At 62.9% G+C, this 17,537-nt stretch overlaps 6 protein-coding genes across 6 annotated transcripts; 5 read left to right on the forward strand and 1 right to left on the reverse strand.

The window, feature by feature from the left end:
• Positions 1 to 4: 4 nt before the first annotated feature.
• CHLRE_12g534400v5 (uncharacterized protein) lies at positions 5 to 3,557 on the forward strand. Its single transcript, XM_001692946.2, has 6 exons — positions 5 to 331; positions 830 to 984; positions 1,605 to 1,679; positions 1,982 to 2,097; positions 2,463 to 2,558; positions 2,773 to 3,557. The coding sequence occupies exons 1-6, from the start codon at positions 141 to 143 to the stop codon at positions 3,208 to 3,210; spliced, it is 1,071 nt and encodes a 356-aa protein (XP_001692998.2). The 5' UTR covers positions 5 to 140; the 3' UTR covers positions 3,211 to 3,557.
• Positions 3,558 to 4,184: 627 nt separating this feature from the next.
• Positions 4,185 to 6,294, forward strand: CHLRE_12g534450v5 (uncharacterized protein). The gene is made up of 5 exons (XM_001692945.2): positions 4,185 to 4,227; positions 4,540 to 4,595; positions 4,692 to 4,760; positions 5,026 to 5,192; positions 5,551 to 6,294. The coding sequence occupies exons 2-5, from the start codon at positions 4,550 to 4,552 to the stop codon at positions 5,707 to 5,709; spliced, it is 441 nt and encodes a 146-aa protein (XP_001692997.1). The 5' UTR covers positions 4,185 to 4,227; positions 4,540 to 4,549; the 3' UTR covers positions 5,710 to 6,294.
• Positions 6,295 to 6,298: 4 nt separating this feature from the next.
• Positions 6,299 to 9,348, reverse strand: CHLRE_12g534500v5 (uncharacterized protein). The gene is made up of 8 exons (XM_001692845.2): positions 9,201 to 9,348; positions 8,905 to 8,953; positions 8,739 to 8,794; positions 8,345 to 8,399; positions 8,029 to 8,100; positions 7,609 to 7,682; positions 7,225 to 7,327; positions 6,299 to 6,914 (listed from the first exon to the last, which is right to left on the reverse strand). Exons 1-8 carry the CDS (start codon positions 9,213 to 9,215, stop codon positions 6,715 to 6,717), a joined length of 624 nt encoding a protein of 207 aa, XP_001692897.2. The 5' UTR covers positions 9,216 to 9,348; the 3' UTR covers positions 6,299 to 6,714.
• Positions 9,349 to 9,464: 116 nt separating this feature from the next.
• CHLRE_12g534550v5 (uncharacterized protein) lies at positions 9,465 to 14,152 on the forward strand. Its single transcript, XM_043068619.1, has 12 exons — positions 9,465 to 9,604; positions 9,720 to 9,922; positions 10,214 to 10,267; positions 10,461 to 10,580; positions 10,826 to 10,888; positions 11,071 to 11,277; positions 11,598 to 11,695; positions 12,095 to 12,152; positions 12,305 to 12,360; positions 12,554 to 12,737; positions 12,897 to 13,225; positions 13,735 to 14,152. Exons 1-12 carry the CDS (start codon positions 9,502 to 9,504, stop codon positions 13,853 to 13,855), a joined length of 1,596 nt encoding a protein of 531 aa, XP_042918714.1. The 5' UTR covers positions 9,465 to 9,501; the 3' UTR covers positions 13,856 to 14,152.
• Positions 14,153 to 14,214: 62 nt separating this feature from the next.
• CHLRE_12g534576v5 (uncharacterized protein) lies at positions 14,215 to 15,016 on the forward strand. The gene is made up of 2 exons (XM_043068620.1): positions 14,215 to 14,698; positions 14,764 to 15,016. The coding sequence occupies exons 1-2, from the start codon at positions 14,570 to 14,572 to the stop codon at positions 14,959 to 14,961; spliced, it is 327 nt and encodes a 108-aa protein (XP_042918715.1). The 5' UTR covers positions 14,215 to 14,569; the 3' UTR covers positions 14,962 to 15,016.
• A 48-nt stretch (positions 15,017 to 15,064) lies between these two features.
• Positions 15,065 to 17,536, forward strand: CHLRE_12g534600v5 (uncharacterized protein). Its single transcript, XM_001692943.2, has 7 exons — positions 15,065 to 15,212; positions 15,290 to 15,359; positions 15,434 to 15,514; positions 15,617 to 15,703; positions 16,042 to 16,122; positions 16,389 to 16,436; positions 16,746 to 17,536. Exons 1-7 carry the CDS (start codon positions 15,184 to 15,186, stop codon positions 16,953 to 16,955), a joined length of 606 nt encoding a protein of 201 aa, XP_001692995.1. The 5' UTR covers positions 15,065 to 15,183; the 3' UTR covers positions 16,956 to 17,536.
• Position 17,537: the final 1 nt, after the last annotated feature.

Raw genomic sequence — 17,537 nt, forward strand, 5'->3', positions numbered from 1 at the left:
AGCCGCTTCACCTGCAGCACCGTACGACAGTTGCTCCCATCTGCCCCATGTGAACCTGCAGTTGAACAGGACCCTTTCGCTTGGTTAGCCTGTAACTCGTGACGCACTTGCGTTGAATCCGGTCACATATCACTTCAAAAATGGCGCAAACTGCCCCGGCTCCGCGGCCCAAGAGGGTAGAGAGCAAAAATGTATCGATGCGGCCCGTGTACAGTGCCCTGATTGTAGCGTTGATCATCGGAGGCTCCCGGTACATGAACCAGAATATGACTCGCATCGACTTCACCAACTGGACGGGCGGCTGGGATAGCAAGGCGCGCGATGGCAAGCGGTGAGTTACATGAGCAAAGACCAGGGCTCGTAGCATCGCTATACTACTAGGTAACTTGCATGGTGTGTTGAGGCGCGTTTTAGGAGAACCCTGCCTCGTTTTTGTCGCGATTCCCCCCAGGCTTGCGCGTAGTGTCAGAGTACTCAGGAATGCGTATCGATACAAGTGTATGGTATAAGTAAAAGCGGTTCCGGTCCAAACAATGGCAGCAACGCATAACACGGTCCAATCGCCGCAAGCCCCGTGCGCTTCACAGCTAGGCCCTAGGCAATTCGTGGTTCCAGTCGCACTTCAGTCTCGGCTGTGCTCCAAAACGGGTGCACGTGTTAGGCAGGACGTTCCTGCACCTGCAAAAAGTTGCTTGCGACCCTTTTTGCTTAGGGTTTTGACCACGCCGCCAACGGCCACGCGGTACCTGCGCACCCGCTCGTGGGCGTGCAGCACAAGGTGCCGCCCTGTGACACCCTGCCACATCTCTGTCCCGCTCGCTCCCTGCAGCCTCACCGTGCTTACCCGCTCCAGTTCCACGGGCGGGCAGTATTTTGAGGTGAACGTGTTCTGCTCGCCCACCGCGGAGGCCTTCCACAAGGGCAAGCCCTGCAGCGGCCCCATGCTGAGCCACGACCACCAGACCGTGGAGCTCACAGCACTGAGTGAGTGGCGCAGAGCAGGGCTGCGGTATTGTGTGTCCCGGGCTGTAGGGCGTTGTGTGAGATGTGTCTGCGTGTTGGGGGGAGGGACGAGCGGGTGAGGGGTGCCGGGGGCATTGAGGGCAGTTGTACAGGGCAGGGTTAGGGCGCGCGGTTGGGTGGCTCGCCGTACGAGGGGCGCGGACGTGGGTTCGGTGTGTGGGGCGAGCTTGAAGTCGCTGTAAGGGGCACGGGCCAGGGAGCCACGCTTAAGACCTGCGGGCCAGGCGCAGCTGTCGGGCGTACATGTGGGCCTTGGGGCCAGGCCGCCGCCAGCGTCATTCGGCCGGCACAGCAGTAAGAGCGGCAGCTATGAGCACGGTCCGGGAAAACGTGTCCGAGCCAAACCGAAATGGCGCAACAGAATCGGTGCTGGGGGGGGACCGAGGCTGGCAGGGCACGCGCCGAAACGCGCCGTAGCTGCGAAGCTTATGCACATGGCATGCATTCGACCGCGGGCGGGCGGGCGGTGGTGCAGGTGGTGGTGTTGGATGCAGCTCCAAAGAGGCGCACTGGCATGGCATGTTACGGTATGCGGAGGAATGCACTCACATGTGTACCTCCGGGCATTTTCGGCTGCACAGGTGGCAAGGTGGTTTTGTCCATCAACGGAACTGAGACGGAGCTGGAGCTAGGCCACAAGATGGTGCTGCGCCCAGGTGCGGGACGAATCTGGCAGCGGGATCAGGGGGAGGAGTAGAAGCGCCCAGGACGCTTGCGTGCCCCAGCGCAAACGCGGTGAAGCGCCGGCAGGCGTCAGAGGCCGAGTGGAGGCTGCAGTGCTGCATTCTGGTGGGATGTCTCGTTCATAAACGCCGGCCAGGCATCGGCTTGGCCGCCGCGCGCGTGCTTTGACCAGCAGCGCCCGGTCCGTGCTCGCCCCGCGTTGCTCGCGGGCGGTCTGCTGTGTGCGGTCCTGTTGCCTGCATGCCTTCATGACGCATACGCACACCCCGCGCAGGCACGCCGTACCTCTATTACAACGGCGGCTCGGGACCCATTGAGGCCAACCTGCGTGTGAGCCCGGGCGCTCCGGATGAGCGCTACCTGGAGACGCTCATTGGCCTGGCGCGGCAGGTGCGGATGCGACACGGGTTGGGAGGGTGGGGTGTGTCGTTGGGCGGGAAGGGTGTTTCCGCCATGTCCATGGAGCCGTCTCGATGAGGAGGCGGATGGGGGCATGGATGGGGTACGTGGGTAGGTGTTGCGTTGGACAAGGTGCTGGGAAAGGCGCAAGTCGGGTAGGATGAACCGCGGTGTAGTTCCACAGCCGCTCGCCGCCAACCCGTGCGGGGGCCGTAAGGCACCGGTAGCAGCCGGTGGCTGGGCGTGGTGTGACCGGGCCCGACACGGCACGTAAAGACGACGTTTGTCCTGGTGCGGGCCCTGACACGTCCACGGCGCGGACCTCTGGCCCTATCGCTGTTTCACCGCACCCACAGAACGAGGGCTTGAGCAAGACCAACCCCATCCAGCTGTTCCTGGTGTACGCCGACAACGCCATGACACTGCATGACATGCCTCAGAGCGTGTGGAAGGTGGGTGGGCCAGGCAGGCGCCCGCGGCGCGCACGTGTGCAAACCACACGCTCCGACACGAGTCCTCCTTCAGGAACAGGAGCAAGCCTGGGCTGCGCACGTGTGCTCTTTCCGCTGCCCCTGAAGCATTCACCATGTGACATCCATCCCTGCACACCCACTGCACACATCCACCGCCCCCACCTTCACACCCCATGGCCCTCACAAACCCCAGATCGCTCGGGCCGTGGTGATCCCTCTGGCCAAGGCCATGGGCTTCCAGTCCCGCTACGACAAGTACACAACCAAGGCCGGCGAGCCGGAGCCCGTGGTGTGGCCGGCGGCGGCGCCAGCAGCCGTGGCAGAGGAGGTGAAGGAGGAGGCAGTCAAGGTGGGGGAGGCGAAGGTGGAGGACGCGAAGGAGGCGGAGCCGGCGCCAGCTGAGGCGGCTGTGGAGGAGGTGGCGGAGGCGGAGCCGGCGGCGGAGGCGGAGCCAGCTGCGGAGGCAGAGGTGGCGGCAGAAGCGGAGCCAGCGGCGGAGGCGGAGGTGGCGGAGGCGGAGGTGGCGGCGGAGGCGGAGGTGGCGGCGGACGCGCCGGAGGTGGCGGCGGAGCTGGAGGTGGCGGCGGGGCTGGAGGTGGCGGCGGAGGGTGACCAGGGGGAGACGGCGTAAAATAGCGCTCCAGGGGCGCGCCAACCGGACGTCACAAACCTGTGTTGGTGTGGCGTTACTTTGAGAACGGCACAACATCGTTGCGTGCTATTTTGCTGCTGGTGTATCTGCATTGTTTCGGGAATCGGTGTTACGTCTAAGCTAGTCACCAATCAAGCCTGTGTGGAGTGAGCGCGTCCACACGGATTGCGGGGAACGCGCGCTTGAGGCGCCCTGTGCGGCCGTCCGTGCCGTGAGGTGGCCATAGACGCTACTGGAGGAGCAGGAGACGGAGCTTGGAGGACTGCTGGGCCGAGCACCGTGCAACCCAGTGTCGGTGACGCTGGGACCTGTAAGCTCGGACGAGCCGAGCCCCTTGGCTGCATGCCTGCGCATTCGAGGGGCTTCTGGTTGGTACGCCTCGGAGGGTGTTCCGAAAGCATGGTACGGTACGTCTTGCGGGCCCAATGCTGGTTGCGGTGTACTGCAGTCTGCAGTGCCTTACAGCCAGAACCGCAGAGCGCCGCCAGGTCTTCCTAGTTCACACAAGGCGCCAGGCATCGTCGCGATGAGCTTTTGAGCACATGAAAGCGGCAGCAACCCTTGAGGCCTACAGCACAGGAGGTCGATCACAGCAGCGTGGCGGCGGCAGTGCCTTAGCTCCTCATACTGGGAACTGGCACAGGGAACTGGACACGCCTCAGCGAGTCTGAGTGATGGGCTCGGGACACATCCTTGTAATGGAACCTTGCGCGGCACTGATTGGACCCTGCCATGCCTGCCAAACCCGGTCAGGCAGGCAGGGCTGGCCCAATGCCTTGCGCCTTGCGGGGGGGGGGTGAGTGGGGGCGGGGGGCGGGCCATCCGCGCTGCATGCACACATGACAGTCCGCCGCGCGCGCCTTGGCAGTCGTAAACGCATCGGGCCACTCCGCGGCCCCATCCCGCCCAAACTGGCGCCCCAACGTAGCTTCTCGTAATACCAAGTAGCATCCCTACAGTACGCATTCCGCCGGGCTTCTCTGTGTTACAGTCCAGGTGCGGAACATAATGTTGCACCTCAATGCATAGAAGCTTCGCGCAAAAAGCGGGTCGGCTGCTTTGAGGACGTCAGAATCTTGAAAGGGTAGCCATTAGACTTGCAAGCCTGTGTCAGCGAGCCAGAAGCGTTTGGTGCACTGCACCTGCTTGCGGTCGGCTCGGGACAGCTGGAGGCTCACCGCGAGCGGCGTGCGTAATCCGGGAGCGGTGGCGGCTAACAGATCGATAATTGAATCTGATGCCGGCCGCTCGCCCTGTCTTTTCGTCGTGCTTGCTCAGGGGATCCTTGTCCATGCCGCTTGCGTGCAGGTGCACCACCATGCAGGTCTCGTTCGCTCGTTCGACCGTGTCGCGTGCTCGTGCAGGTGAGCTCGAGGACAGACAACAATTACCGTGCGGACCTTTGGAAAGAGCGATGCCGCGTCAGCATTACGGTCCGCGCTTCTGCCCTCTGCCTGTAGGCATCTCGGGCCGCACGAGCCGGCGGACACATGTAGCGGTGTCCAACAAGCTGGTTCTGCAGCCCATTGGTGAGTGTGCCAAGGACGACCGGGTCTCGTCTCAGTGGGTGCCTGGTATCTTCGCGGGGCAGCCAGTGGCAGCGAGGGGGGAGAGAATGACGGGTGCAGGGAAGCTCAGTGCTGGGCGGACAAGGTGCCGGCGGGATTCGGGGCTACAGGCCTTACCAGGGGCACGCAACGTCCCACACCCACAAACCCGTTCACAGCCATGCTACCAAGTGCCGCCTGATGCCCCCTGACCCTCTCCCCTCCCCTCACAACCCCGCAACCCCAGGCTCGGGCAGCACCGAGCACCTGGATGGCGAGAAGGTCACGCCGCCGGGCCCAGTGCCGCTGCGTGAGGGCACGCTGGACGTGGGGCGTGTGGAGCCATGCGACATTGTGCTGCCGGTGCCCACCGTGTCCAGCCGGCATGCTATCCTCACCATTGAAGGTGACAAGGTGAGGACACTGGAGCTATCGGAGGGGGCTGGGGCAAGGGTTATGGTCGGCCTGAAACTGTAGCTGCGATGTACGTAGGGTACAAGGGAAGGGACATGCAGGTTGCATGCGTCGGGGACTGTGGACTGGGAAAGAATTGGAATGCGCCTTCTTAAAGGACGTGCTGGACAAGCTACAAGCCCTGGAGCAGTAGTAGATGGGAAAACTGGGCTCGGGTGATGTGGACTGCCCGCATGGAAAAGTTGCTGGCGCAGTACGGCCTTACACACCACACAGCCCACTCTCCTTCGCCTTCGTGTAACACCATCCTCGCCATGTGCCGGGTGCCGCCGCGGCTGCCTGGTGCCGCGACGCGCAGGTGCTGGTGATCGACGTAAACAGCACCAACGGCACCATGGTCAACGGCGCCGAGATCAAGGCCATGGACTACGTGGAGCTGCCCATCGGCGGGGAGATCGTGTTCGGTGATGAGTTCCTGGCCAAGTTCCAGCTGCAGAAGCTGCCCGACGACGCCTAAGAGTAGAACATGATGTGGCAGCAGACAGGCACAGCAGACGCGGGCTGGTGAAGGGAAGGCGGGGCGGCAGCAGGCGTGGTAATGAGTTAGCTCTAGACGGCGTGAGCCATAGCAGTACATGGCGCGAACAGTATTTGTTTGCGGTCGGGAACGATTGATGATTGCGGTTGGATCCCAGTGCACACGGTTGGCGCAGCGGCGGCGGAGGGCTGGGTTATATCACCATTCTTCGGGACAAGACAGGTTTAGATGGCGTGTGTTGCGAGCCCCCTGCCCTAACGCAGCAGCCCTTCCCGTCCGCGTATGTGTGTTGGTGACAGGGGTGCGGGCAGGTACCCCAGGAAGGGTGTGCTGCTGCATGGGATGAGGGTGCCGGACCGTGGTCAGGGTTGCAGCAGCAGCTGCTGCAACCTGACCGAGCGGTTGTGTGTGTGGCAGGTTGGTTGTCACTTGAGCAGCACGCATTGCGATAACATGACGCAGAGACGAGAGATGTGCGGAAGATTGAGTTGTGAGAAGATTAATGTCGAAACGTACCGGGATGGTGTCAGGTCACACTGGTCGACACTGTAATGCTTTGTCAAGTAGCAATAACTCACTCTCATGCCTGTGCGCCTGGACCTGTAGGCAAGCGTCTTTACTAGGTCCAACCTCTGAACATCACCTCACACAGCAGAGGGGCGCCTCAGGCCCCACTCCATACTTCAGCACAGTGGCACAACCTATTCCCAGGCTGCCATGTCGGTACACATGCCTTCACTGCGTTGACTCGTTATGGCATGTTGTTCTTCATGTGCCCTGGCCCCTGGGCCTTCATGATTACCCCATCCACCAGCTCACACGATCCGCCGCGCTAACGCATAGGGAAGCGTATCCAGCGTTGCGACGTCCCGCCTGGCGCCGCTCATGATTCCACTCAGTTGCGAGTTGCGAGCACAAACATTGTTCGCCTATAGCCATGCTCCATCACCACACAACACACAGCCCTCTAGCTACCCTCCATCTTTACCGCCGCTTCTTGAGGCCCGCCGCCTTGGCCGCCGCGGCGCCGGCGCCCGCCGCCTTGATGCGCTCATCGCGCTCCTTGACGACCTCCATGGCGTCCTTCACCCAGTTGTTGAACACGAAGAAGCACACTCCGCACGCCGCCAGCGTCGCCGCGTCGATCAGGCCCTCTATGGTCGTGAACGTGTCCAAAGCCTTGACTGCAGGTGCGGAGTGCAGCGACACACAACGTCAGCGGTGTCGAACCCTTCCCTTGTTCGTTCAAAAACCAACAGCAGCAGCACCCGGGGCCAGTGATGCGCGCAGGCCGCAGCAGGTGGTGCAGGCACGGCGTGGCATGTGGGGCACGCATGGCGTGGGTGGTGGGGCGGGTTTTAACTTTGAACCAATCCCGTGGGTCCGGTGTGCACGGAGACGCGCACACGACCGCGCAACATCTTCAGTAAGGTATTGCATCACGAGACACCGACACAGATGCACACAGATGCCAAGACAGCCCCGCGCACTCACTGGAGGTGACGCGTCCTGTGTCTTTCAGGTACTTGAACAGGCGCCGCGAAAGCATGCTGGTCTTGGGCTCCAGCATGTACATCTTCCAGATGCCGATGAACGTCTGCGCGCAATGACGCATGAGCACACATCATTGGTCAGCCTGGCGCAAAAACGTTGCTCACTTGCATGTGCACACGACAGGAGAGGAGGTGCCGTGAAGAGTCTCTATTGTGCACTCGAGCGCTGTGCCCTTCAGGGGCAACAGGGGCCCGGGCAGGCTTGCTGCAGAAGCGTCCCAGTGCCCGCACGCAAGTTCAGCCGCCGGCTGCCTCCTGGCCCGACACCCCTTCGATTCTATCACTGAAAGCGTGTGCTCCTCTCCACCTCCCACCCCGAGCTCACCAGCGCCATGGTCAGCAGCACGCACGTGACCGCCACCTTCATGTACGGCAGGATGCAGCGGCCGCGGGGCTTGCCTGCGCGGCATAAGCAACACAGCACACAGACCGTATCGCATCATGCATGAAGCGCAGACCCGCATACTCTATAAGCGCAACCGGTAGCCCGATCCCGTATTTGTGAGGCACGTCACGCATCACAGGTGTCGCTCGTGGCAGATGCAGGTATGCGCGTGTTTGCAAGCCGGGTGCATGCAACTTGGCAACGATAAGCCCCACTCGGTCTTGTGTCGCGACCCCATGTTCCGCCGCTGCCCTCACAAAACATAGTTGCAGGTTTGTGCAGTGGGCCGACTCCCCAAGCCACCTGCCCCCGTGTGCATTGCAATGCTGATGCAGCGGTGCACACAGCCCACTCACTCACCCAGGTAGAAGCACACGTTGCCAAGCAGCAGCAGCACCGCCCACGCATAGAAGAACTGGTTGGGGGTGCCCTCTGGGGGCGGAGCAGAGGGAGCACACACAAGCAGCGGCCACTCTGAGGTTGGTTGGGTAGGTAGGCAGGTTGGCAGATAGGCAGCCCGAGGGGCGCAGGGCAGCGTGGGCAGGCTACGCCTTCACTCGGCCACACTGACAGCGCGCGGCACAACTACCATTATCCGGCATGGCTAGGCAGCCAAGGGCATGGCGCCAGCTCCGGTGTGCTTTGCCGACCCCGGTTGGTAACACTCATTGCTCACCGCCAGTGTAGATGGGGATACACGTCCACGCCAGCTTCAAGACCACGATCAGTGTCTGCAAGCGCGCATGAAAGTTGCGGGGACAAGAGCAGCGGAAGGGGTTGAGCACGCGCACGCACTAGGCTGTGCATTATGCCTACTGAGCAGCAGCTACGCCCGACAGCACGACTGCACAATGACTTCAAGAGTGTTTTGCTACGTGTGAGCATTGCCAGGCCACGGTGGCCCGGGCATCCGGTTTTCGTGAGACAGAAAGACACGGGAAGGCGCGCAAGCACGTGCCAAACACCTGGTTGCAGGTCCCGGCCATCACCAAGGGTGGCTCCGCGTGTGACCACCTCCCAATCGCAGGTCCACAGCCACGCAGCACACCCGCACACACACGTGCACCCACCTGTACTTGGTGGAGCACGAGTGTGGCGCTCATGTTGACGGCCATGCGCTTGTAGCCTGGCAGGCGAGGCACAGGAGGACGGAGGGAGGGGGTGGACACATTCAATCCAAACCCAAGTTCGGGGTTACAGGCAGAATCCCGTGTATCCCTAGGGTCCAAAGCTTACGATCTTCAACGACCTCCCGGTAGCTCCAGTCTGAGCCATCGGTGCCTTCCTGCAGGAGGTACCGCAGGGACGAGGGACACGTAGCTGTTGGTGGGCACCCAGAACCCACTTGACTAAGACCACACACGCAGCTTTTACCCCCAGCGCCCCCCTCGTTACAAATACAGTCTAGACAACTTCCCAGCCGTGCTGAGACGTTGCTCGCCGGCCGCCGGGGAACCTTAAATATTCCCTTCCATGCCCGATCGATCGCCACTGTGCACCGCGACAGTAACGATAGAGCATTCAGTACGCACCGGACGAGGCGGCATTCTAACGAATCGGAGGCGGGTTACGTAGTTCAAGAGGGGTTTTGGGTGAGCGGTCTGTCTTCGTTAGCTTTATTCTGTGCGAGCTCGGCTTGTAGGTGATGTGCCCAAGGATTTCAACAAGTCAAGGAAAATGGACCGCTAGTGATATTTAGGAAGGACTACTGACTCTGACTCTGAGGTGTACCCATCGGGCGTCGAAACCTTCATCGCGAAGACCTTGCAAGGGCCCAGATTACATTTGTTGCTTCAGTGGGTTTCGTTACGGGCCTACAAACTTGCGTGAGGCATGGATTCCCACGGCCCGCTTCCGCTAGCGGCGTTGTCTCTGCACGCGCTCGGCGCGCCCGCAGGGCTTGGCGCAAGCAGGCACGCAGCAAGGCCCACCAAGGGTGCGTACTAGTATGCAGTTATGGCAGTTTACATGGCGACCACATCACGGGCGCCCAGGAAGCCTGTCCGCATACTTATGCCAACTCACAGCCCCCTGCGTGCCCTGCTGTGCAGCCGCTCCGCCGCCCGTCAGCGCTCGCGATGGCGTGCGCAGCCACCCTATCAATGCGGCTCTCGCCACCAGTGACAGCAGCAGCGCCAGCAGTGGCGCCGCCGACAGCGCGCCTGCTCAGCGCCCGGGCCCGCACGCGCTGCAGCGCCTGGTGAGCGCGGTGCCGGCGGCACTGGCGCGACTGGTCACCGGCCCTTTCCACCAGGTGCGGCGAATGCGATGTTGCACAAGGCAAGCACATGAGGAAAGGGCCGACACCGTATCTGCGAGATGTGCACGCGTGTTGCGTGTGGGCATGGATTGTGTGCCTGGCTGCCTGCCTGGTCAAATTGGGGCGGCGGCGTTCTTGCGCCTGGTTTCATTGGCGTTGGACACTTCCATGCGTCCGGGTAACCTCGTGCGGCGTTGCAAAGCAGCAACTATGCATTCGCACTTCCATCACCTGTGGCTGAGCCTGCTCCCTTCTTCCCGCCCGCCCCTGCTGATGTGGCTGCAGCCTGCTTTCAACGGCCCTGCGTCGCTGTCCGACATGCGTGTGTTCCCCGCCCCGGTGAGGCACCGCCCCACACGAAGCTACTCGTGCAGCGCAGCAGCTGTCCAACTGAATGATGGCCAGCAAGCGGGGGTGAAGGGTGGTCACGGCGAACTGCGGGGATGAGATTCAGGGGCAAGGACTGGGTTGGCATTCCAACGCGGTTGGCCATGACGCGGGATATATCGTAATTGTGTCATCATGCGCGCAGGTGCCCAAGCGGGCGGCTCCCGGCGGCGGCGGCCGGCCTGCTGGAGGCGCGGCGCGCAAGGCGGCACTTGTTTGGTTCCGCAACGACCTGCGCCTACATGACAACCCGGCGCTGGAGCAGGTGCGAACTGCTGGACGATCCGGGGCATGAAATCCATAAGAGCCAGTGGTCTTCGCATGATGCCACCTGCTGGGGGAGCATGGCCTGGAGAACCTTCACACAAAGCGTGGGCCGCGCATGGCCACTGCGCTATCCATCTTCACCCCCTCCTCTGCGCCCGTGCGCCTGCACGCGACTCTCTCCCTTCACACCCCTGTCGTCGCAACTCCACCTTGCATGGACGGCTGCCCCTCCGCCCTGCGCAGGCTTGCCGCCAGTCCAGCTCGGTGCTGCCGGTGTACGTGTTTGACCCGCGCGACTACGGCAAGGTGCGCGCCTGACGAGCCACGGGGGCGCGGGGCGCCTGGCCTGCCTCCTCCTGTTTCCCGACACTCGCGACACAACATGCACGGTCGCGGCATCCGCGTGCGAACGAACACGGCCCCAGCCACACTCCGTCAGCCTCCACTGCCGCTCTCAGGCTGGCTATTCTGTATGCCTGTTACCGCAGACGCCGAGCGGCTTTGACCGCACCGGGCCCGGCCGCGCGCGCTTTCTGCTGGAGGCCGTGGCGGACCTGCGCCAGCGCCTGCGTGACGCCGGCAGTGACCTGGTGGTACGGCTGGGGCGGCCGGAGGCGGTGCTGAAGGAGCTGGCGGCGGCGGTGGGCGCCGGCGCGGTGTACTGCCAGAGCGAGGTCACGGCGGAGGAGATGCAGGTGCGGCGCGGGTGCGGTGTGCGTGGGCTGTGTGGGCTGTGTGGGCCTGTGTGGGTGGTGTAGGGCGGGTGCAGGTGGTGTAGGGCGGGTGCAGTCGCAGGTGCTGGGGCTGCGGCTGCGGCAGCTGCGGGTGAGGGAGAGGTCCAGGTCGGGCCGGTCCGGAAGGTGGTGGGCAGGTGTGTGCAGCACACACTGTGGTGCAACCCACATGCATGGCTGTGCTGGTCGGGCTGCGCGCAGTAGCGGCGGCATACCGTGTCTCCCACGCCGGCCCCGCTGCCGCCCGCATGAGTTGCACCCTGTGTTTCTGTGCGGTGCAGGTGGAGGGCCGTGTGCGCGCGGCTCTGGACCGCGAAAGCTGCGAGCTGCGGCCGCAGTGGGGCGGCACCCTGTTCCACCTGGAGGATCTGCCCTTCAGGTGTGGGTGTGGGGAGGTGTAACTTTCTGCCAATCCGAAGTGGGGGGGGCTGCGGGCTGTATGGGAAGGCAATTACAAAGACGAGGTACGCGACGTGGCGTGAAGCTCTTGGGGTCGCCCCAATGTACTCCTCGGCACCGACCGGGCTGCACTGGGCTGTAGGCAATGTGCACGTGCGCGCATGCGTAAGAGTGCAGGCCTTGTGCATGCACCTGTGCGAGAGTGGTGGTTGGAAAAAGAAAATTAGCAATGAAGATGGGAATAGGGGCTGCATGTGTGCAGAGGATGTAAGTGTGTACGCACAAATACACACCCGTGCATGCGCACCTGTATACCATAGGCTACAGGAGTGCAGACTGCAATTCACACACCAACACGCACTCGCGCACACGCACACAGGCTGGATGCTATGCCAACCAGTTACGCCGATTTCCGCGAGCGCGTCGCCAACCTCAAGGTACCGGTAACCCACGCAGCTAAATAAGGAGTCGTGGGACTGCGTGGCACAGTGAATGCTGCGTGCGGGAAGCAACCCTGTCGTCTATCATGTCGCTGCCTCTTGAGCCTGTGTGCCGTCCTGTTGTACCCTGTGCTGTCGTATCCGGGCAGGTGCGGCAGTTGTCCGAGTCGGACGGCGGAATCAAGGGTCTGCCGGCTGGCAACAGGTGAGGACGGAGGCGACACACAGCATAAAAGGACGAGGGGTGCGGCGGGTCAGCGCAGCCAGTCAGCGGTTGGCGTTGCGGCTCAGACATCGGTTGGGGAGAAACGTACCTATGTGGTCAAGGGGTGACCTGCATGAATGAACGGATGTGATCGATAGCCCACCCACTATGGTATCCGTGCACGATTGCGCAGTGTGGAGCCGGGCGACATCCCCACACTGCAGCGCCTGGGCTTCTCCCCGGCCGCCGCCACTGCGGGCGCGGCCGCACCCGGCAGTGGCCTGGGCGCGCCGCTGCAGCTGGGCGGCGGTCCCGCGCTGGTGCTGCGCGGCGGCGAGAGCGAGGCGCTGCGCCACATGCAGGCCTTCATAGACGAGGTGAGGCGGGGTTGCGGGAGGCATCGACGTTGCGTGACGTGAAGCGTGCTAACGCTGATGGGGCTGCCGTACTCACTCGGTTGGTTGGTCGGGCCTACAAGTTCGCCGCCTGCTCCGCCTCCTGCTGACTGCCTGTCGCGTTGGCGGGTTGGCCCGCAGCTGAGGCGTGCAGTGTCGGGCGCTGCCGCCGCCGCCTCGGGCAGCGGCAAGCCGGGCGCCGCGCCGCCCTCCGCCACCTTCTCCTGCCGCATCTCGCCCTGGCTGGCGCTGGGCTGCCTGTCGCCGCGCCGTATGTACCACGAGATGCGGCAGCAGCTGGCGCCCGCGGGCGCGCCCGTCATCCGCAGCAGCAGCAGCAGCGCCATCGGCAGTGGAAGCGCCGCTGCGCCGCTATCGGGGCCGGCGAAGCAGGGTGGCGCGGCGGCCGGCGGCGCCGGCAGCCCGGCCAACTGGCTTGTGTTCGAGCTGCTATGGCGCGACTTCTTCAGGTGGGTGTCTGGGTGGGGGGGGCGCTGGACGGCGGGCTGCTGACATGAGACGTGCCTTTTGACCTGCAGCGCATGACGTGGCGCCGTGTGCGCATGTGTGTGTGTGTGTGTGTGTGTGTGTGTGTGTGTGTGTGTGTGTGTGTGTGTGTGTGTGTGTGTGTGTTAAACAAAGAATCAAACGGAACAAAATTCCGCCATACACGCGCGCGCAGTTACCAACAAATACCGACGCCGGTTACCGAGCTCCGCGTTTGTCGATGTTGCCCCAGTTGTCACCTTGAGTATACTCACCCGCATATGTTGCCTGGAACCCCCTACCCGGGCGGTTGGCATTCAGCCTCGTCTCCGAGGTGCGCCCGCATGCGCTGCCATGCTCCGCGTCGGCGACGCGCTACAACGTTTACCGGGCACGCCTAATCCCCGGTGTGTGTGTGTGTGTGTGTGTGTGTGTGTGTGTGTGTGTGTGTGTGTGTGTGTGTGCGTGTGTGTGGTGTCCGCACTCTGCGCAGGTTTGTGACTCAGAAGCACTCGGCCGGCGCGCGCCTGGCTGCAGCCAAGAGCGCCGCCCGCAGTGGACGCTCCGCCGCCGCGGCGCCGGTGGCACCCGCCATGGCTGCAGCCCTGGCTTGAGGATGCCAGTGTGGAATCACCGTAGCAGCTTTGACTGCATTGTACCATATAGGTCTTCTGCTTATGTATGATGTATGGCTAGGGTGAGGATGACACTGTGAGTGAGTGAAACTGTGTTGAAAAGTAATTAAAATGGGGTGGTAGTCGAAATAGCAGCTCGAATGGCGCAGCACCCCTCGAGGGCGCTGGCGCACTAAATGTTACTCGCAGACCGGGCTTTGTTTGCGCACTGTGGCTAGCCGAAAGTGGATCGCACGAACATGTTGCAAGGACAACTTCACTTGTTATACTGATGCTGAAGGTGTTTGCGACTTCCTCCTGACTTGCCAGTCCTTGCAGTCTTGTCCTGCCAGCTTTCAGTCGCCTGAGCGGTGCCAGGGGAATACCCACTCGGCACATGCGGTCATGCGCATCAGCAAACTTCCAGCCAGCCTGCAACTTGTCGGTACAGTAACTCCGGCGTTCGACCAGCCATGCACTTCTGCTCTGCCGCTGCAAACTGTTTGCCGTCTACTTGGGGTATGGGCGTCAGCTGCACCCTACAAGACCTCGCCAACCTGCCCAAACCCGGATTTTGGGCAGATTTCTACAGTGAGTACTGCACGGGCTGGAGCCACACGAGGCGCTGGTGGACTGGTGGTGGACTTGGGCCAGTTGGGACTTTGGGAGGTGGTGGTGCAGTTTAGCCCCGACGCCACCCCCATCAGCACCTATATGGTGGCCACGGCGGCTTGGGAGCAGGCGAAGCAGGCGGCGCAGCCTGTACAGGCGCAGTGGGTGTCGGCTGACAGCATGCAGCAGGCAGCCAAGGCGGCGGCGGCCGAGGAGAAGGCGGCGGCCACGGCGGGTCGGCGGCGGACCTTGAGAAGTTCCGCGAGTTCCGCTGCTCCTGGAGGCGGCCCACCAAGGAGCAGCGGGCAGCCAAGGCGGCGGCGGCCGAGGAGAAGGCGGCGGCCAAGGCGGCGGCCAAGGCGGCAGCCAAGGCGGCGGCGGCCGAGGAGAAGGCGGCGGCCGCGGAGGCGTTCAGGCAGCGGCAGGCGGCGTTCCTGGAGGCCTTCAGGCAGCAGCAGGCGGGGGAGAAGGCGGTCAAGCGGCCTCGGCGTTGAATCGGCAGTGGAAGCGTCGCTATCGGGGCCGGCGAAGCAAATCGGGAATCGCTTCACACCCATTCGGCACGAAACACGCGGGTTGCCCGCCCTGGATCTGACACTCACAGCCTCCATCGGTCTCGACACACAGACAAGTTTTCTGCGTTCCAGTTATATTGACTTGCTCTGTGCGCTCTGACGTAAAACTTTGACGTAAAGCATCCAGCATCAGCTGCAACTATGGCGCTCTTCGGTGACGATGCCGACAGGTCCGTGCACCATGCACTATAGATTGCTTATCTTTAGATGCGAATGACGAACGCGGGACCGCTTGCCATTTGTGCAGGGAGCAGTTCTTTGAGGCCGCTCGTCAGCAGGCGCAGCGCGAGTTCGAGGCGGACAATGCAAATGTGCAGGTGCGCACAAGTCTCGTTTGGTATGTTTAGCTTAGGGGAAAAGGCTCACGCATGGAGCCGGCGGCCTCGTGCAGGCTCTGGTTCGCTGGGGTGGAGCTATGCTGGAGCTCGCGCATTTCAAGCAAGGAGACGAGTCGACCGATATGATCAAGGAGGTGAGCTGGGCTCGGGGTCGCGGTTTGATTGGACATCTCTGTCGTCAACTCGTGGGGCGATCTCACTGACCTTCGGTTTTCGGGCGACCGCTCGCTTTCCAGGCCATCTCCAAGCTTCAACAAGCGATTGCTCTGGACGGGGAGCGGCCAGATGCGTACTGGTGCCTAGGCAACGCGTACACGTCTTTGGTGGGTCGGGGGTCCCAGGAGGCGGGTACGTGGCAGGTCGGGGCAGTGCGGGGCGGCACGGGCTCCAGCGGGCCTTGCATCCCTGCAGGAGAGCACTCAGCAGACTCAGCGGTGTCGAGTGGCTGAGCCCATACAGGTCAAGCCGGAGGAGCGAGCAGACCGGTGCAGGGGTTGCGGCTTCATGGTACTGTTGGCCTTGTTTCCCAGCACCGCCGCTGGCGCATCAGCGCCCCCAGCATCAGCCACAGCAGCACTTGCTTTGGCGACAGCTACTATATGCGCATGGGCGCCCGCCCGCTACCGTACGGCGCGCGCCCAAATAACGTTCGTGCTTGCAGGGCTTCCTGTGCCCAGACAAGTCCAAGGCGCTGCAGAACTTCGATGAGGCCAAGAAGGCCTTCAAGCACTGCGCCGATAAGGTGCGGTGCGGGGGAGCGGCGAGGGGGGGAAGGCGGCCTCAGGGCTGGCTGAGCCAGGGGCTGGCGGTTGGGGCCGTCGGGCCCGCCCGCTGGTTGCGTGGGTTGGGAATGGAGGTGACGGGGCGCAAGTGGTGCAGGGGCACAGTGTCAAGTCGGCGAGGGCGGGCAGGTTGGCTGGGTGTTCAGGTTTGGGGCGTGGTGCCTCCTGCAGTGGGTCGAGTTGTCAGCAGGAAGTGCGCCCGCCGCCTGTGTGACCTGCCGCGCAGGAGCCCAACAACGAGACGTACAAGAAGGCGCTGGAGATGTGCGAGAAGGTGAGGGGGCGAGCGATGGCGGGGGAGGTTCGGGCGGGGGCTTGGGCCGATGGGAGTTGGGCACATGGGAAGTCCGCAAGCCACGAAACCCCTGGCTGCTGCTGCTGTGAACGCGTGGCGGCGCACCCCGCACTCGTGACGGCCTCTTCTTTCAGTGCCTCCGCATGCACGCACGCTCGCATCACACCCATCCAACACGCCCAACGAGCCAACGACTGCTGCGGCATCCAACCCACTCAACTTGCCACCCGCGTCCCCACCCCCAGCGCCTTCACTTCTTGAATAATCATGAATTTAACCCCACCGCAGGCTCCGGAGTACTACGACGAGATCCAGAGCCACATCGCCATGCAGGGCGGACCGGGCGGCGACGGCGGCAAGGGCAAGGGCGGCGCCGCCGGGGGCGTTCAGATCAGTGACTTCTGGTTTGACGTGGGCGGCTGGGTCATCCTGGGTGCCGTGGTGGTGGGAGCGCTGCTGCTGGCCAAGGGCTCGGCGCCCAAGCCCACCGCGTCGTAAGGAGGGACTGAGCAGTGGAGGCGTGGGCGGGCGTTGCGGCTGTAGGGCACGGAGGGGCTCTGGTGAAGGTGGTGCCTGGCGGCTGCAGCAGCACTGAAGCAGGAGGAGGAGGAGAGGAAGGGGAGGGGGAGGAGGGATTGGGGTTGGCCACGCGTACGCACACGAGGGCCGCGCAACAGGAGGGGTTACGAGCGTGGATGTGGCTGAAGTGTTTCCGGAGCATGAGCAGTGTGTAGCAGATATGTGGGGCACGGCCAGCGCACTTCAGAGTGAGTGGCTGTAGGGAAGCGCAGGAGGGCGTCGAGATGACATGTTGATTGTGCATGTATCATGTTTGCAGCGCGCGTGCGTTGCATTGCTAAGATCTCATAGTTGTTTCCAAGGTTATGTTGTTCGGACCGGTGCCGGAATGGATGAATGAATTGTGCCACGTCTTGTGGTGCGGTGTCGGTGGTGACGTGTGCCCCACGCACGGTGGCCATGTCGACCCGATACGCTTGTGCGGGGCGGAGCTTTGGCCCCACTTCATGCGTGGTCGTATCAGGAGCCGTGCTTGAGGTTGCATCGGGATCGGAGGAAAGT

This window comes from Chlamydomonas reinhardtii, chromosome 12 (assembly GCF_000002595.2).
Source record: "Chlamydomonas reinhardtii strain CC-503 cw92 mt+ chromosome 12, whole genome shotgun sequence".
Taxonomy (NCBI): domain Eukaryota; kingdom Viridiplantae; phylum Chlorophyta; class Chlorophyceae; order Chlamydomonadales; family Chlamydomonadaceae; genus Chlamydomonas; species Chlamydomonas reinhardtii.

Coding starts and splice junctions, on each gene's coding strand:
- CHLRE_12g534576v5 (XM_043068620.1), top strand. CDS start 14,570: ATGGTGGCCACGGCGGCTTGGGAGCAGGCGAAGCAGGCGGCGCAGCCT. Junction 14,699..14,763: donor AGGAGAAGGCGGCGGCCACG/GCGGGTCGGCGG, acceptor CGGCCCACCAAG/GAGCAGCGGGCAGCCAAGGC.
- CHLRE_12g534550v5 (XM_043068619.1), top strand. CDS start 9,502: ATGGATTCCCACGGCCCGCTTCCGCTAGCGGCGTTGTCTCTGCACGCG. Junction 10,889..11,070: donor ACCCGCGCGACTACGGCAAG/GTGCGCGCCTGA, acceptor CTGTTACCGCAG/ACGCCGAGCGGCTTTGACCG. Junction 12,738..12,896: donor TGCAGGCCTTCATAGACGAG/GTGAGGCGGGGT, acceptor GTTGGCCCGCAG/CTGAGGCGTGCAGTGTCGGG.
- CHLRE_12g534450v5 (XM_001692945.2), top strand. CDS start 4,550: ATGCAGGTCTCGTTCGCTCGTTCGACCGTGTCGCGTGCTCGTGCAG. Junction 4,596..4,691: donor CGTGTCGCGTGCTCGTGCAG/GTGAGCTCGAGG, acceptor CTCTGCCTGTAG/GCATCTCGGGCCGCACGAGC. Junction 5,193..5,550: donor TCACCATTGAAGGTGACAAG/GTGAGGACACTG, acceptor CGCGACGCGCAG/GTGCTGGTGATCGACGTAAA.
- CHLRE_12g534400v5 (XM_001692946.2), top strand. CDS start 141: ATGGCGCAAACTGCCCCGGCTCCGCGGCCCAAGAGGGTAGAGAGCAAA. Junction 2,098..2,462: donor TCATTGGCCTGGCGCGGCAG/GTGCGGATGCGA, acceptor CCGCACCCACAG/AACGAGGGCTTGAGCAAGAC. Junction 2,559..2,772: donor TGCCTCAGAGCGTGTGGAAG/GTGGGTGGGCCA, acceptor CACAAACCCCAG/ATCGCTCGGGCCGTGGTGAT.
- CHLRE_12g534500v5 (XM_001692845.2), bottom strand. Junction 8,400..8,738: donor TCGTGCTCCACCAAGTACAG/GTGGGTGCACGT, acceptor GCGCGCTTGCAG/ACACTGATCGTGGTCTTGAA. Junction 6,915..7,224: donor CACAGGACGCGTCACCTCCA/GTGAGTGCGCGG, acceptor CCGCACCTGCAG/TCAAGGCTTTGGACACGTTC.
- CHLRE_12g534600v5 (XM_001692943.2), top strand. CDS start 15,184: ATGGCGCTCTTCGGTGACGATGCCGACAG. Junction 15,360..15,433: donor CGGACAATGCAAATGTGCAG/GTGCGCACAAGT, acceptor GGCCTCGTGCAG/GCTCTGGTTCGCTGGGGTGG. Junction 15,515..15,616: donor CGACCGATATGATCAAGGAG/GTGAGCTGGGCT, acceptor CTCGCTTTCCAG/GCCATCTCCAAGCTTCAACA.